This window comes from Bubalus bubalis, chromosome 6 (assembly GCF_019923935.1).
Source record: "Bubalus bubalis isolate 160015118507 breed Murrah chromosome 6, NDDB_SH_1, whole genome shotgun sequence".
Lineage (NCBI taxonomy): Eukaryota > Metazoa > Chordata > Mammalia > Artiodactyla > Bovidae > Bubalus > Bubalus bubalis.
Genome location: NC_059162.1, coordinates 109,080,590 through 109,093,316, shown reverse-complemented (window position 1 = coordinate 109,093,316; position 12,727 = coordinate 109,080,590). Strand labels below are relative to the sequence as shown.

The window sequence follows — 12,727 nt, the reverse complement described above, 5'->3', positions numbered from 1 at the left end:
CAAAAGGCCGTTTGTTGGGAGGCACCCGGGGGCGAGCGCGTCCTGGGCGGGGCGGCGAAGACCTACGGGGTTGATTGGACGGAGCCCTGCCGGCCTTTGGCCCTGAGCGCCGGTTTTGAATTTCTTGAGACCCGGAGGGTGGGCGAGGATCGGCAGGGTGGCCACCCTCTCCCCGCCAGGGCGGAGTGTTCACATGCCCCTAAAGGAGGAAAATGAAAGTGTTTGCCGCCTCATTTCTGGCGGACTCTTTGTGACCCTGTGGACTGTAGCCCGCCAGGCTCCTCTGTCCATGGGATTTTCCAGGCAAGAATACTGGAGTGGGTAGCCAGTCCCTTCTCCAGGGATCTTTCCCATCCGGATCGAACTCAGGTCTCCTGCATTGCAGGCAGATTTACCCTCTGGTCCACAAAACCCAAGCCAAACTCTTTTAGAGCAGACTCTGGGCAGACAGGCCTGTTGTTGTTGTTGTTTTTAAGCAATTTTTAATATGATCATCACATTAGCTTGAAAATTATTTATATCATGTAATTTTACCAACAAAAGCCAAAACACAATTTTCAAATTAAATCAGATTTTCCATTCTAATAGACTTTCTCAGTAAGTTCAAAGGAATTGGCAGATTCGTGATCCTGACAAATATGAGAATCATTTGATTCAATTTGGTTAGAAGTCAATTCCTTTATACCTTTGTTATGGGAAGCACTGAAACCGCCCACCCTGGCCAGGCGCCATAGTAACCATTTGCATGCGTGGTTTTTCTACAGGAGGTCCTGGTAAGGAACAGGGAGCTAATAAGCCTCCACCAACCAAAAGAGTTCGGGAAAGGTCAAAAGGAGACACCACCTGTCTGACCACTTCCCAGAATCCTTCTCTTGGGCATCCATCTTGGCCGAACAAGGCATGCACCACCAGGAAGGACTCTGAGTCAGAATGATTGGCTAAGGACAACCTGGAAACTAATCCCATCACCATAAACCCGAGACTGCAAGCCATGTGACAGAGCTGTTCTCCTGGATTCCCTTACCCTACTGCTCTCCACCTGGCTGCCCTTTCCCAATAAAATCTCTTACTTTGTCAGCACATGTGTCTCCTTGGACAATTCATTTCCGAGTGTTAGACAAGAGCCCGGTTTTGGGCCCTGGAAGGGGTCCCCCTTCCTGCAACACCTTCGTAGGTGGTGGTTTGGTGGTTTAGTCGCTAAGTCATGTCCTACTCCTGCGACCCCATAGTCTGTAGCCCACCAGGCTCCTCTGTCCCTGGGTTTCTCCAGGCAAGAATACTGGAGTGGGTTGACATTTTCTTCTCCAGGCTGACCTGGGTTTGAATCCCTGCTCTGCAGTTTCCTCGCTGTGTGACTTGGGGCAGTTGTTTTGAACCTCGGCTTCCTCACACTGGAAAATGGAGGGGACAGCCATCTCCCCATGTTGCGGAGAGGAATCACTGAAATCATGCAAAATGCCAGGCAAGCCCTCAGCAAAATGGTAACTTTCAGGTGGGGGATGTACCAGAGGTCCTTGAATTATTTGCATTTCCTCCCTAAAAGCCACGTGGCGTGAAGCCCCTTGTTTCATGCACCGGGAAGCAAACCAGGCCTGTTCAGGGTGCATGCTGTGCTCTCCGAAGCTCCCACACGGTTAAGCAGGCTTACCATCCACTTCTCTGTTTTGAGGGCAGTGACCACGTTCTTCATCTTCATCTGGAGCTCCAGGATCACCTTATCATCATCTGCTGTTTTTACATTTTTACTTTGATAAGCAACCATTTCTGTAAATTTCAGTGCTTCTAAAACCTACTAATCATCTTCCCCTCCAGCCACTCAGACTTGAAACCTGAGCCTTGTTTTCCAGGTCCCTCCCCCTGGGTCTTATTATCATTCACCAATTCTGCTTTTCCCACCAAAATCTTTCTCACATTTCTTTCTTTTCGTCTGCATTACCGTGTTTCTCCGTATTAACTGCTCTTTTTCTCACTTCCACGGGCCTGGCTGCTAGGCTAAATTTCAGAAGACACCTGTCAGGCTTTCGGCATGACATCCCTTTGGTGGCTTTCTACTCTTTGGCAGATCACAAGTGAAATGCCTTTGTGATGCATTCAAGCCTGTCTGCTCTGGCTCTAACTGCCTTTCCAGAGACCTCTTCTGCACTCCCTTAATACTTCACAATCCAGTTGAACTCAAACTCTTTAGCGTCATCTTCTCTTTGGAGCATCACCTCCTCTTACTGATAACTACATCCACCACTGCAAAGTCTTCCCTTAACATATAAGCTCAAGTCTTTCCCACACCTTCTGGAGTCCACTTTCCTTCCTTTCAAAGCCGAGGTTTTATGAGAATAGTCTACTCTTGTAACCTCAATTTCCCCTATCATCATCACCCACTTCATTGCCATTGGATTCAGCTCTCTCCACTCCACTGAAACTGCTTCATCATGAAGAATTTTTGGTGCTTAACCAACATCTCAGCGGCTACTATACAGTGATTGAAAGCTAGCAGCCCAGGGCTTTGATTTGATCTTGGCTGGTCTGCGCACTGTCTTCAAAGGGACTATAACTAGGATGGGACTGTAATGAGCGGCTTGGCATCATTATCTTACTCTTGGCCTTCATGCATTATGCTATCTGCCTGGTTGCTAAAAGCATTTGAGTTTGTTTCAGTGTAGTTTCCTCCCAGAGCTTCTCAGACCACTCTTCCCCCTAGACAGTGTGATATCATGAACAGAACATGGGCTTTGGAGTCAAGACAGATGTGGGCTTGAATTCTTGCCTGCCTCTTACTAGCTGTGTGAATTTGGACAAATTGCCTGAGTCTCAATTCTCTTATGGTAAAATGAGGATAGTTATGCCAATATGGCAGTGGGGTTGGCAGGGGGGAAGTTTGGTAAAGGTGGCTTTAAAAATTATATGAGTTAATGTAACTAATGCAACATTTAAAACAATGCCTTTCCTGTAGAACCTGTTCCATGAATCTGTGAATGTGTTCCTTTTCTTGCCTTCTTCTCCAGCATAGCATCTCCAAAGTAGCTGTGTCTACTCGCGTCCTGTCCCATAACAGGCATTCCCTCCTGTTCCTGGAGGTGGTATCTGACCCTTTCATCTCAATTCTGAGTCCTCAGGACCCCAGGCCCTCTGTTCCACCCTCATGTCACCTTCCCCTTGACCTCAGCTGCTCCTCCTGACTCAGGATATGCCCTCAGAAATCATCCTTCCCATCTGGACATGGTCCTGTTTTCTTCACTCACATTCCCTCCCTGAGCAATTTCACTCACACCCATGGCTTCAGTCACCTTAAAGGTAACTCCCAAACCTGGCTCTGGTCTCCAGCTGCTCTTTGGACATCACTATAACGCACCTTCCTTTCTTTCTGGCTTCCTTTCTCGCTCAGCATGAAATCTAGTCTTTCCCCCAGTGTTATGGACTGAATATTTGTTCTTCCCAAATTCAAAGGTTGAAACCCTAACCCTACCCCTCAGTGTGATGGTATTTGGAGATGGGGTCTTTAGGTGGTCATGTGAGGTCATGAGGGTAGAGCCCTCATGAGGGGATTAATGCCCTTATTAGAAGAATAACTTTTCTTCTCCTTGGAAGAAAAGTTATGACCAACCTGGACAGCATATTAAAAAGCAGAGACATTACTTTGCCAACAAAAGTCCGTCTAGTCAAGGCTATGGTTTTTCCAGTACTCATGTATGGATGTGAGTTGGACTATAAAGAAAGCTGAGCACCGAAGAATTTATGCTTTTGAACTGTGTTGGAGAAGACTCTTGAGAATCCCTTGGACTGAAAGGAGACCCAACCAGTCCATCCTAAAGGAAATCAGTCCTAAATATTCATTGGAAGGACTGATGCTGAAGCTGAAACTCCAATACTTTAGCTTCCTGATGCAAAGAAGTGAGTCATTTGAAAAGACCCTGATGCTGGGAGAGATTGAAGGCAGGAGGAGAAGGGGATGACAGAGGGTGAGATGGTTGGATGACATCACTGACTCAATGGACACGAGTCTGAGTGGACTCCAGGAGTTGGTGATGGACAGGGAGGCCTGACGTGCTGCAGTCCACAGGGTTGCAGCGTCGGACATGACTCAGTAACTGAACTGAGAAGGGCAAAAGCAATCTCTTCTCCTTCTCTCTCTCCCCACTTTCCTGCCTCCCTCCACATGTGAGGACATAGTCAGGATGTGGCCATCTACAAGCCTGGAAGAGATTCCTCATCAGAAACCAAATCAGCCTGCACCTGGGTATTGGAATTGCTGGCCTCCAGAACAGAAAATAGATCTGTTACGCCACTCAGTTTATGGTGCTTTAAAATAGCAGCCTGAACAGACTAATACCCCCGCAAAGCTCTGTATTATCTGGTTTCTGCTAACTCCTCTGACCTCATCTCTTCCTACTCTTCTCTTTGCTGGCTCAGCTTTAGTCACACTGTCTTCTTTGGGTTTTTCAAACATACTAAGCACACTCAGGCTTCAAGGCCTTGGCACTTGAATTGGTGTAAACGAGTGTGCTTTGTGGTGAGTTGTCCATAATGCCCCAGAATTGATAAGCAATGTTTTGTACCTGTGCAGTTTTAGGGACAGACTTTTATCAGATTCTCAGTCTGAACACCAACACCCCTGCCTCCCCGCAATTAATCGCTCTGATCTCTCCTCGTCCTGTCCGGCTCTACACTGCGGCTGTTGATCTAGTGGAAACAGACTGTTATCGTCACTCCTTCCCAGCCAGCACATGAAGCCTCACAGAGCCCGGCTGGAGCCTACCTGTCAGGCTGTGTGTCCAGTTCTGCTGCTCTTTGCACTTGCAATCCCTCCTGCCTGGGACGCCCTCCCTCCCCACTCCCGCCTGGTGAACTGCCCCTCATCCTTCAGGCAACTGTTAGAGGCGGTTCGACACTGGCCTCCTCACCCCATGGCCAGGCAGCCTTGCTTCCTCTGTGCCACCGTGTGCTCGGTCTTGCCTCCACTGAACAGCCCCTGGATGACAGGGGGTTGTTTACCTGAGTGTGTGTGATGAGAATGTGTCCCGTGGTGCCTGAGGGCAGGGACTCTGCCTCTGACACCCCAGAATCCCAGAGCTGCATGAACGAGTGAATTTCTCCTTGTCCCAGGCCACAAGGAGCCCCACCTTCTCTACTGTTATTCTTCAAGGCAGCAAGACATGACTTTGTCAACATTTATTGGGTTTCTTTGATTGCCTCTGGTCTGGCTTCAGAAGGGCTCTCTGGGTTCCTCTGGCCTTGTTTCTGGGCTGCTGCAGCTGCCGTTTTTAAGGCTCTTTTTTGCTTCTTCAGCTTTTGAACCTCTTGGAAAACCTGGGGATAAGAGGGGATGGGATAAGCCTTTGTAATACTATGCAAAACTGCAGACTCGAAGCAGCTGGGGTGGGGAATGACTCCCTCAGATGGTCACCCCAGCCTTTCTCCATGGACTTGGTGACCTGGGAACCACAAGGCCTCAGGCCCAGCTCCACGCCTTGCTCAGACTCAGACGACCCCTCCCTCTGCTCTCGCCACCACAGTGGGACCAACCAAAGCAGCAGTTCTGAATCGTACCCGAATGCACAGAGCCTTCTTAGTTGCCAAGCGTCGGTGGATTTTCCGGTGGTACGCAGGGGGAAAGGTGTACTCAATCCCCAGCTCCTTACATGTCTTCTCAAAGACAGGATAGTTGGTCTTGCGGAGGTTTTTGAGCATCTTTTGCCTCTTGTCAATGCTCATCAGCAGATAGCGCTTGTGGGCTTTGTCCTGTATGAGAATTGGTACTACTTTGAGTATTATGTAAATAAGTGGGTGCCACTTCACAGAAAGAAAGCATGATCATTTTACCATGGCACTGAAACAATCTTAGGCAAATATCAGCGCAACTCTGAGCTAGGCAGTGTCACTCCCATTTTACAGATGGGAAAATAAAGGCTCAAAGATGTTAACTGATTCATTAAAGGTTTCAGAACTGTGCTGGGTCAGGACCGTCAGTCTGGAATCCAAGTCTGGTGGTCAGACTCCACATCTCATGCTCTTTCCCCTCCACCCACCCACTCAGCCTCTCCACAGCTCAGCACACTGTCAGCTGGGGTGGGAGGAGGGAAGGCCAAGGAAGACCCCTGCCCACAGCCAAACACTGCTTCCTCAGTTGGGCTGGTGTCCATACTCCAACTCTGAGCTCATGGAACAGCTCAACTAGCTTCAGGGAAGAGAGGTGCCAGGGGTGAAGCCAGACCAGTTTGTGTTAACAACTGTGTGTTTATTAAAAATACCAGCAATTGCTTCATTACAGCAGCTCTGCGTCCGACACTGTGCTGAGATCTGGCAGACCGGTTAGGAATGTGGGTCTGGAGCAAGACCACCAAGTTTCAAGTCCCAGCACAGCATTTCCTAGTGGTGTGCCTGCAGGGGTAACTTAATCATGCCCCGCCTAGATTATTCTTCCATACTACGGGCTACCAAGAAGAGTTATGAGGGTTAAATGAACTGGTGCACATACAGCATTTAGTATGAGGCCTATAAATAAGGCCTCAGGTTGGCTGCCATTATATTCATACAGTCCTTGCAATCCTCTCAGCAGGTACTAATTCGGTCCCCATTTGACAGACAGGGGAACTGAGGCTTGGACAGGTAACTTCCCCAGAGACCCACAGCTAGTCAAGTGGCAGTGGTAGAGCTGAGTTTTGAACCCAGGCCAATCTGACCCCACTCATACACTCAGCAACTACTGAGCGCCCCTGTGTGCCACACCCTGTGCCCTTGCTCTGAAGTTTGTGCTCTTCTTGACCATTAACGACCCTCAGCCTGCCCTGTAAGCCTCCCTTGTCTCCCCCGGAGGCGGGAGGGAAGTGTGTTTCCCACTGCAGCTGAGGGGCGGGTGCTCTGCTGCTCTGGCCACCTGGCTGCTCAAGCTGCATCTCCGGACCCGGAGCCCCTCAGTGCTCAGGCTCCTCTCCCCACAGCTGCTGACGTTTAGCTCTGAGTGAGGCCCAAGGGTTACCTTTCGATGTTTCTGCATGTGTTCTTCATAACTGCGGATCTTGACAGTCAAGGCAACAACTGAAACCACAAACCACAGAGGATGAGAGACAGGCACAGAGGAAGGAAGGGCCAGACCTCGGTTATGTTCTAAGACCTCAAGGAATAACAATCACCAAAGCTCTTGTACAGCTCTCCACCATTCCCAGAGCAGTCTGAATTTTAAGAGCTCAAAAGTCTGGAATATCTTGCCTTTAGAATGCAAAGCCTGAGGAAAGGAAGTTCCTTAATCTTATGAAGGTCTCATTGCCAAACCCCAAACCCCCAAATCAGCATTCTTAATGGTAAAACTTTAGAGCATTCCTATTAAATTCAGGACTTAGTCAGGAATGCCTGCTCTCATGGTTACAGATTCAATACAGCCCCAGAGGTCCTTGCTAAGGCAATAACTGAAGATCCCCAAACTGTCAAGGGTCTCCTCCTTGCCTCTTTCCCCCGCTGCCATCCTTATCTCTGTGTTTTCACTAATGAGTTTTCAGAATTATCAGCTCCCATTCATCTTAAAGCCTCAGAACATCCTTCCTTCAGGTATCCTCTTGTTTGGCTCAAGCCTGTGTTGCAGAGATAGGGACAAAGGCAAAAGCAGAAGATGGCCCCAAGGAGAGGTTGTCACTACAAAAGGCCCTTCCCGTATGCAGTACACTGAGTCCTGGGAGCACTGCAGAGAGTGCGGCGGGGACATTGGCCCTGACCACGCGCCCTTTCACATCACCTTAGCCGCAGAGCACAGAGAGGAACAAGCTCCTTAGGAATGTCACCTGAGCTCATATAGAGATATGACTACATCACGGAGCTCAGAAAACAGAGTCCAGTTTTCCTTGGTCCTTCCTGTCTCCCCCTTTATTAAGCCACATCTAATACCAGTGTATTTGCAGATGAGGGACCTGAATCAAGTACCAGCTAGAGGACTATCCTGCACCCTGACTCCCCAAGGGCCCTCCCGACCAACTTCGAGCCTCCAGGGAGCTGGTGTCCTTCGGGTTTTCCACGACCTTGCTCATCAGCTGCTCTTTCTTGATTTTTAGCATTTCCTTCTGTTGAAGATAGAGAGAGAGAATCTGAGAGGTCTGCCACCCCCTAAGAACTGGCCCTCATGCCTCCAAGTACAGGGCTGCAGTCATAGCGACCAGGTCACAAGGCTCAGGGACTGACTTCACTCAGCTCATCAGGGTATGGCCTCTGGCCAATTGCATGGCTGCTCACATCTAGGTGAGCCGAAGGCCAATGCCACTGACAAAGAATGTTGGATGAACGTTGCTCACTCATGCGGGCATCAGATTTTTATCGAGTACCTACTGTTTGTCAGGTGCTAAGGGTACAACGAGGAACAAGCCGTACCCTTAGTCCTTGCCCTGGAGATGCTCAGTCTGGGATACTGACAAGTGGATACAGCATGACAGTGCGATAAGCACTCTGACTTGAGAAGCATGGGCTGGGGGCTGCTAGCAGGGTAGGAGGGAGTCTCCAGAGGAGGACAGAGAGAGGTCAAAGCTTGGCAGAGGCCACTCACCTTGTTGGCCATTTCCAAAGATATGAGTCTTTTCACAACATCATCAACCCTGTGGGAAAAAAACCACAGCAATGAGAGACGGGTGTGGAGGGAAAGGGGGAAGGGGAAGCAATGCTGTTTTCATTTGAGTTTGAAAAGCAAGAATGGTTAAAAATTTCTTTTACAACAGGAGCCTCTCTGGAAGTGGGGTGCCATTTCTCAGGAATTAAAAGTCCGCATGGATCTGATCTGCTAGGCTGAGAAAATGCAATGATGTGGTAACAGGAAACTGGGGCTGTCAGCTTGAGTGTTCCAGGTTCATTGCAGGGAGGGCAAAAGAGGATTTCCATTTTAGCTGGGATATGGCTCAGTCTGTCTTAAGACACGTCAATTCTACAGTCACTGTTTCTTTCTCCTGTCACACTGCACTGTGGGAGGGACTGGACGGACTGCCCAGCTCCCACTGCACAGGACAGGGGCTGCACACAGAGGCCTGGTTTTGATGTCTCTCAGCCCTGATTCCCCTTAGAAGCTGTATGACATTGGGGAGTCTGATACTCTACAAAATGGGGACACCATGTCTTCCCTCACAGGATTGAGAGATGCAAGATTTCTACAAAGACCTGTGAGGCACGGTGCCTCCTTGGTATCTAATGGCAGAGGGTCTTTACCCAGAGCATAAAAACAGCAGGCAGGTATGCTCCATCTGGCTCGCCTGCCCACTCACTCTCATCATGCCTGGGCTTCTCTGCCCTGTTTCACAGTCAAGCTTCAGATCCAGCAGGTATCTCCCTCGAAGCCCTCTCCTTGCCAATCCTCCCAGGGCTCTCTGCCTCATCAAGGAGATTTCGTCCTGCTTACTTCTCAATTCCAGGGACATTCTGGTAGTCCTTCAGCAGCATGGAAGGGGGCGGGTCATCTTCTTGGCTTTGCTGGACTGTCAAGCACAAGGATGGAAAACACCCAGAGTCAGCTCTCACTGCCCGTCCTCCCAGACCTGGCTCTTCCCATCACCTCTGTCAGAGACACCCAGGGTCTCAAGCAAGGCACTGGTATCTCCGGGTTCAGTTTCTCCTCTGCAAATCCTGTGGGCATCTGCCTTGATATTTCATGCTGGGAGTAGAGAGCCTTTCCCAAGACCCTGTACTGTGCCTGTGCCTCTCACACACCTGTCTGGCTCTACAGTTATCAGATGTCCCGCTAGGATGGGTCCTCCTGTGGACAGACTGAGTTCGACTCCCTTTGAATCCCCTCCAGTCTGGTCCTGTGGCTCAGCACAGAACAGGCACTCTACAAATACTCGCTGGCTGACTGCATGAATGAAATAAGGGGTTTACTTAAGGAGATATCTGAAAGGTAAACACCAGATAGAGATCACAAGAAAGCCTCAGCCTTGGTGTGTGCTTGCAGGTGAGGGAGAGACAAGGCAGAGATCAACTTGTCCTCTCCACTCTGACCCTGCTCTGCCATTACACTAATAATATTAAGCAAATAATATTAAGATCTAGTAAGAGAAATCTGAACAGCTATGCAGACTGCCTGGGGATGGGAAACCAGGCTCTCCACCTGGGAAGGGCGGACACAAAGCGCTGTATTTTAGGTAAGCCTCGGTAGTGTAAGGCCCCTGCCTCTCAATGGTTCATTTCCACTCACGCCCACTCTAAAAGCCCCTGTTCCCATCCTCCCCTCCCCCTGCCCTTCATGCAGGATCCAGGCCTACGACTTTGTTGCAAGGTGAATGTGGGCTTCTTCGCAGGACCTCTGCACAATCACCCCTCCACGCCTGCCTCTGGGTGGCTCTAAGTAGCCACCTCAAGCCTTCCAGGCAATTGAATCTCTCTTCCGCCTCAAGTCGCATCCAGTTCCTACCTGGTTTCTGGGTGGCATATCCGCGGGCAGCCTGGAGGATTAGACCTACACACACACAAAAAAGGGGGGGGGGGCCTTAGGTCCGTCTCCTTCAACAGTCCAGCCGTGATTCTGGTCTATGGCCGCCGCATTTCTTCGGCACCGGGATACCCCATGTTTCTCTCACCTCACCTCACTTTTTCCCACCCACCACTTTTTCTCCTGCCGCTACACCGTCCCCCAGTAGCCTCTTTCCCCTCATACCCTCTATATCCTCCAAATCCTATTTCTCTACTCTCGCTGTCCGGCTTCTCAGCTCACCCCCAGGACTTGAGGGAAGGTCCCGCTGGACGGAGAGAAGCTTGGCGCACCCTCCGCCCGGCAGCCCGAGGACCGGGGGCTGTGTCACTGCCTGGGTTCGAATCGAACTCAGCGCCCTCCACGCCGCCCTCAGCATGGTGACTTCTGACCCTCAATGGACCCGCGCACGGCCGCGTCGTCTTCGCGCTACGGACTGGGTTACACGGGCGCCGCCATGTTGGCTCCGGCTCGACCAATCGAGTGCAGTTGCGAGACCGGAGCAGATGAGGACCGAGATGATGGATTGACAGGTAGGCCTCCGTGATGACGCGGAGTTCGGTCAAATGGAGAGGTCTGCTTAGCTATAGCGCTCCAGTACTCTTGCCTGGAAAATCCCATGGACGGAGGAGCCTGGTAGGCTGCAGTCCATGGGGTTGCTAAGAGTCGGACAGGACTGAGCGACTTCACTTTCACTTTTCACTTTCATGCATTGGAGAAGGAAATGGCAACCCACTCCAGTGTTCTTGCCTAGAGAATCCCAGGGACGGGGGAGCCTGGTGGGCTGCCGCCTATGGGGTCGCACAGAGTCGGACACGACTGAAGCGACTTAGCAGCAGCAGCTGCAGCAGCGCGAGACTGGAGGGGCTTGGTTGCCTGGCCCTGTTAGTGGCGTGCGGTGCTGTATCAACTCTAATGCCACCTTTTCTTGATCATGCATCCTGCCCTTAATCCCACTCCAGTTTCCTGACGAGTTATCCTAGGGGCTTCCCGTGGGCCTGTCAGTGGTCTTCTTCCCCCGACCTAGTATTTCCATCCCCTCTCTCCCTCTCCCCGGAGAGTGCAGGATGGGGCCCCTAAGAACTGCTGGGTTTCAGCCTCTTCTCGGGCAGCATTGCAGCGTGGTGACTGAGGTCGGTGATTTTGGACAGCTGGAATCCTAGCTCAGCTGTTTGCTGGCTGTGTCACTGTGGGCAAGTCACTCAACCTTTCTGGGCTCCAGTGTACTTACTCCATGATAATGGGGGTGGTAATAACAGTATCTTTATTTTAGGTTGTTAGAGGGTTAACTGAGACAGTTGTGTGCAAAGCACCAGGAATATAGTAAGTATTCAAGAAATATTAGTTTTGATATTTGTGAAATGAGGGGTATAAGGACAAATGCCAGCTTCACAGGTGGCTAAGTGGTAAAGAATCTGCCTGCTGGAGTTGCAGGAGGACAGATCCCCTGGAGGAGGAAAGTAGTCTTGCCTGGAGAAGCCCATGGACAGAGGAGCCTGGTGGGCTACAGTCCATGGGGTTGCAAAGAGTCGGACATGACTGATCCACTGAGCATGCAGGCATGGACAAATGCCAATTAAAAGTAGGAAAAATATACCTTAATTTCTCCCAGTACAAAATAGAGAAAGACTCCTCCTCTTTGCTTTTCTTTTTTTTTTTTTTCTCTTTGCTTTTCTTAAAGCATTTACTTTAGAATACATGTAACTGAATTCTTTTTCTGCCCTTTTGAGATGTGTGTAAATCTTTTTAAAAGCTAAATAGGCCTCTTGCCAGTTTTACCACTCCGGGATATCTTTCTCAGGGACCTGGGAGTGGTCTGTTTGAAATGTAATCATGAAGAAAGATAGAGCCCTTGTCTCCCAGTTTCTGTGGAAGAGCAGGAGTTGGTCTCCAGCTTCAAGTTGCAAACCTCCCTCCTCTTATAAAGATATGAGAAATTTATTTTTCCTTTGAATAAAGACAGTTAGCAAACCCAGGTTGGCTACCCCATTTCCCAGCTGAATTTAGGATGACCCTTGTGTGACAAATAGTGCTGTCAAGTCCTCTTGCTTGAGAACTAGTTATTGATTATCTTGAGAAAATGTTTGCAGTGAGTTGTGTCCGCTTCACTGTGTAAAAGTGTAAGATTTCTTTTCGTCTTTGCAAACTCTTGAGCTGCTTGCCCATGACATTCTGGTTTAATTCTCGCCCGATTAAAAATTTTTTTTCTTCCTTGTCTACCCTTGTGGATGGGTTTTATAGGCTGGTGGGAGATTTTGTTTTTAATTATATTTATTTTACAGGGGTTACTTGTTTCCGAGGTCT

The 12,727-nt window shown here is 49.7% G+C and overlaps 1 protein-coding gene across 1 annotated transcript; it reads right to left on the bottom strand.

Annotated features, from left to right (window-relative positions):
* Positions 1–5,148: 5,148 nt before the first annotated feature.
* MRPS15 (mitochondrial ribosomal protein S15) lies at positions 5,149–10,996 on the bottom strand. Its single transcript, XM_006077575.4, has 8 exons — positions 10,667–10,996; positions 10,367–10,411; positions 9,359–9,434; positions 8,519–8,567; positions 7,958–8,042; positions 6,971–7,029; positions 5,542–5,733; positions 5,149–5,301 (listed from the first exon to the last, which is right to left on the bottom strand). Exons 1-8 carry the CDS (start codon positions 10,800–10,802, stop codon positions 5,164–5,166), a joined length of 780 nt encoding a protein of 259 aa, XP_006077637.1. The 5' UTR covers positions 10,803–10,996; the 3' UTR covers positions 5,149–5,163.
* Positions 10,997–12,727: the final 1,731 nt, after the last annotated feature.

Excerpts from the sequence above, each read along its gene's own strand:
- MRPS15 (XM_006077575.4), bottom strand. The coding sequence starts at position 10,802 with ATGCTGAGGGCGGCGTGGAGGGCGCTGAGTTCGATTCGAACCCAGGCA. Across the intron at positions 9,435-10,366 it reads ATATGCCACCCAGAAACCAG|TCCAGCAAAGCCAAGAAGAT; the intron begins GTAGGAACTGGA and ends TGTGCTTGACAG. Across the intron at positions 5,302-5,541 it reads AGAAGGCTCTGTGCATTCGG|GTTTTCCAAGAGGTTCAAAA; the intron begins GTACGATTCAGA and ends TCTTATCCCCAG.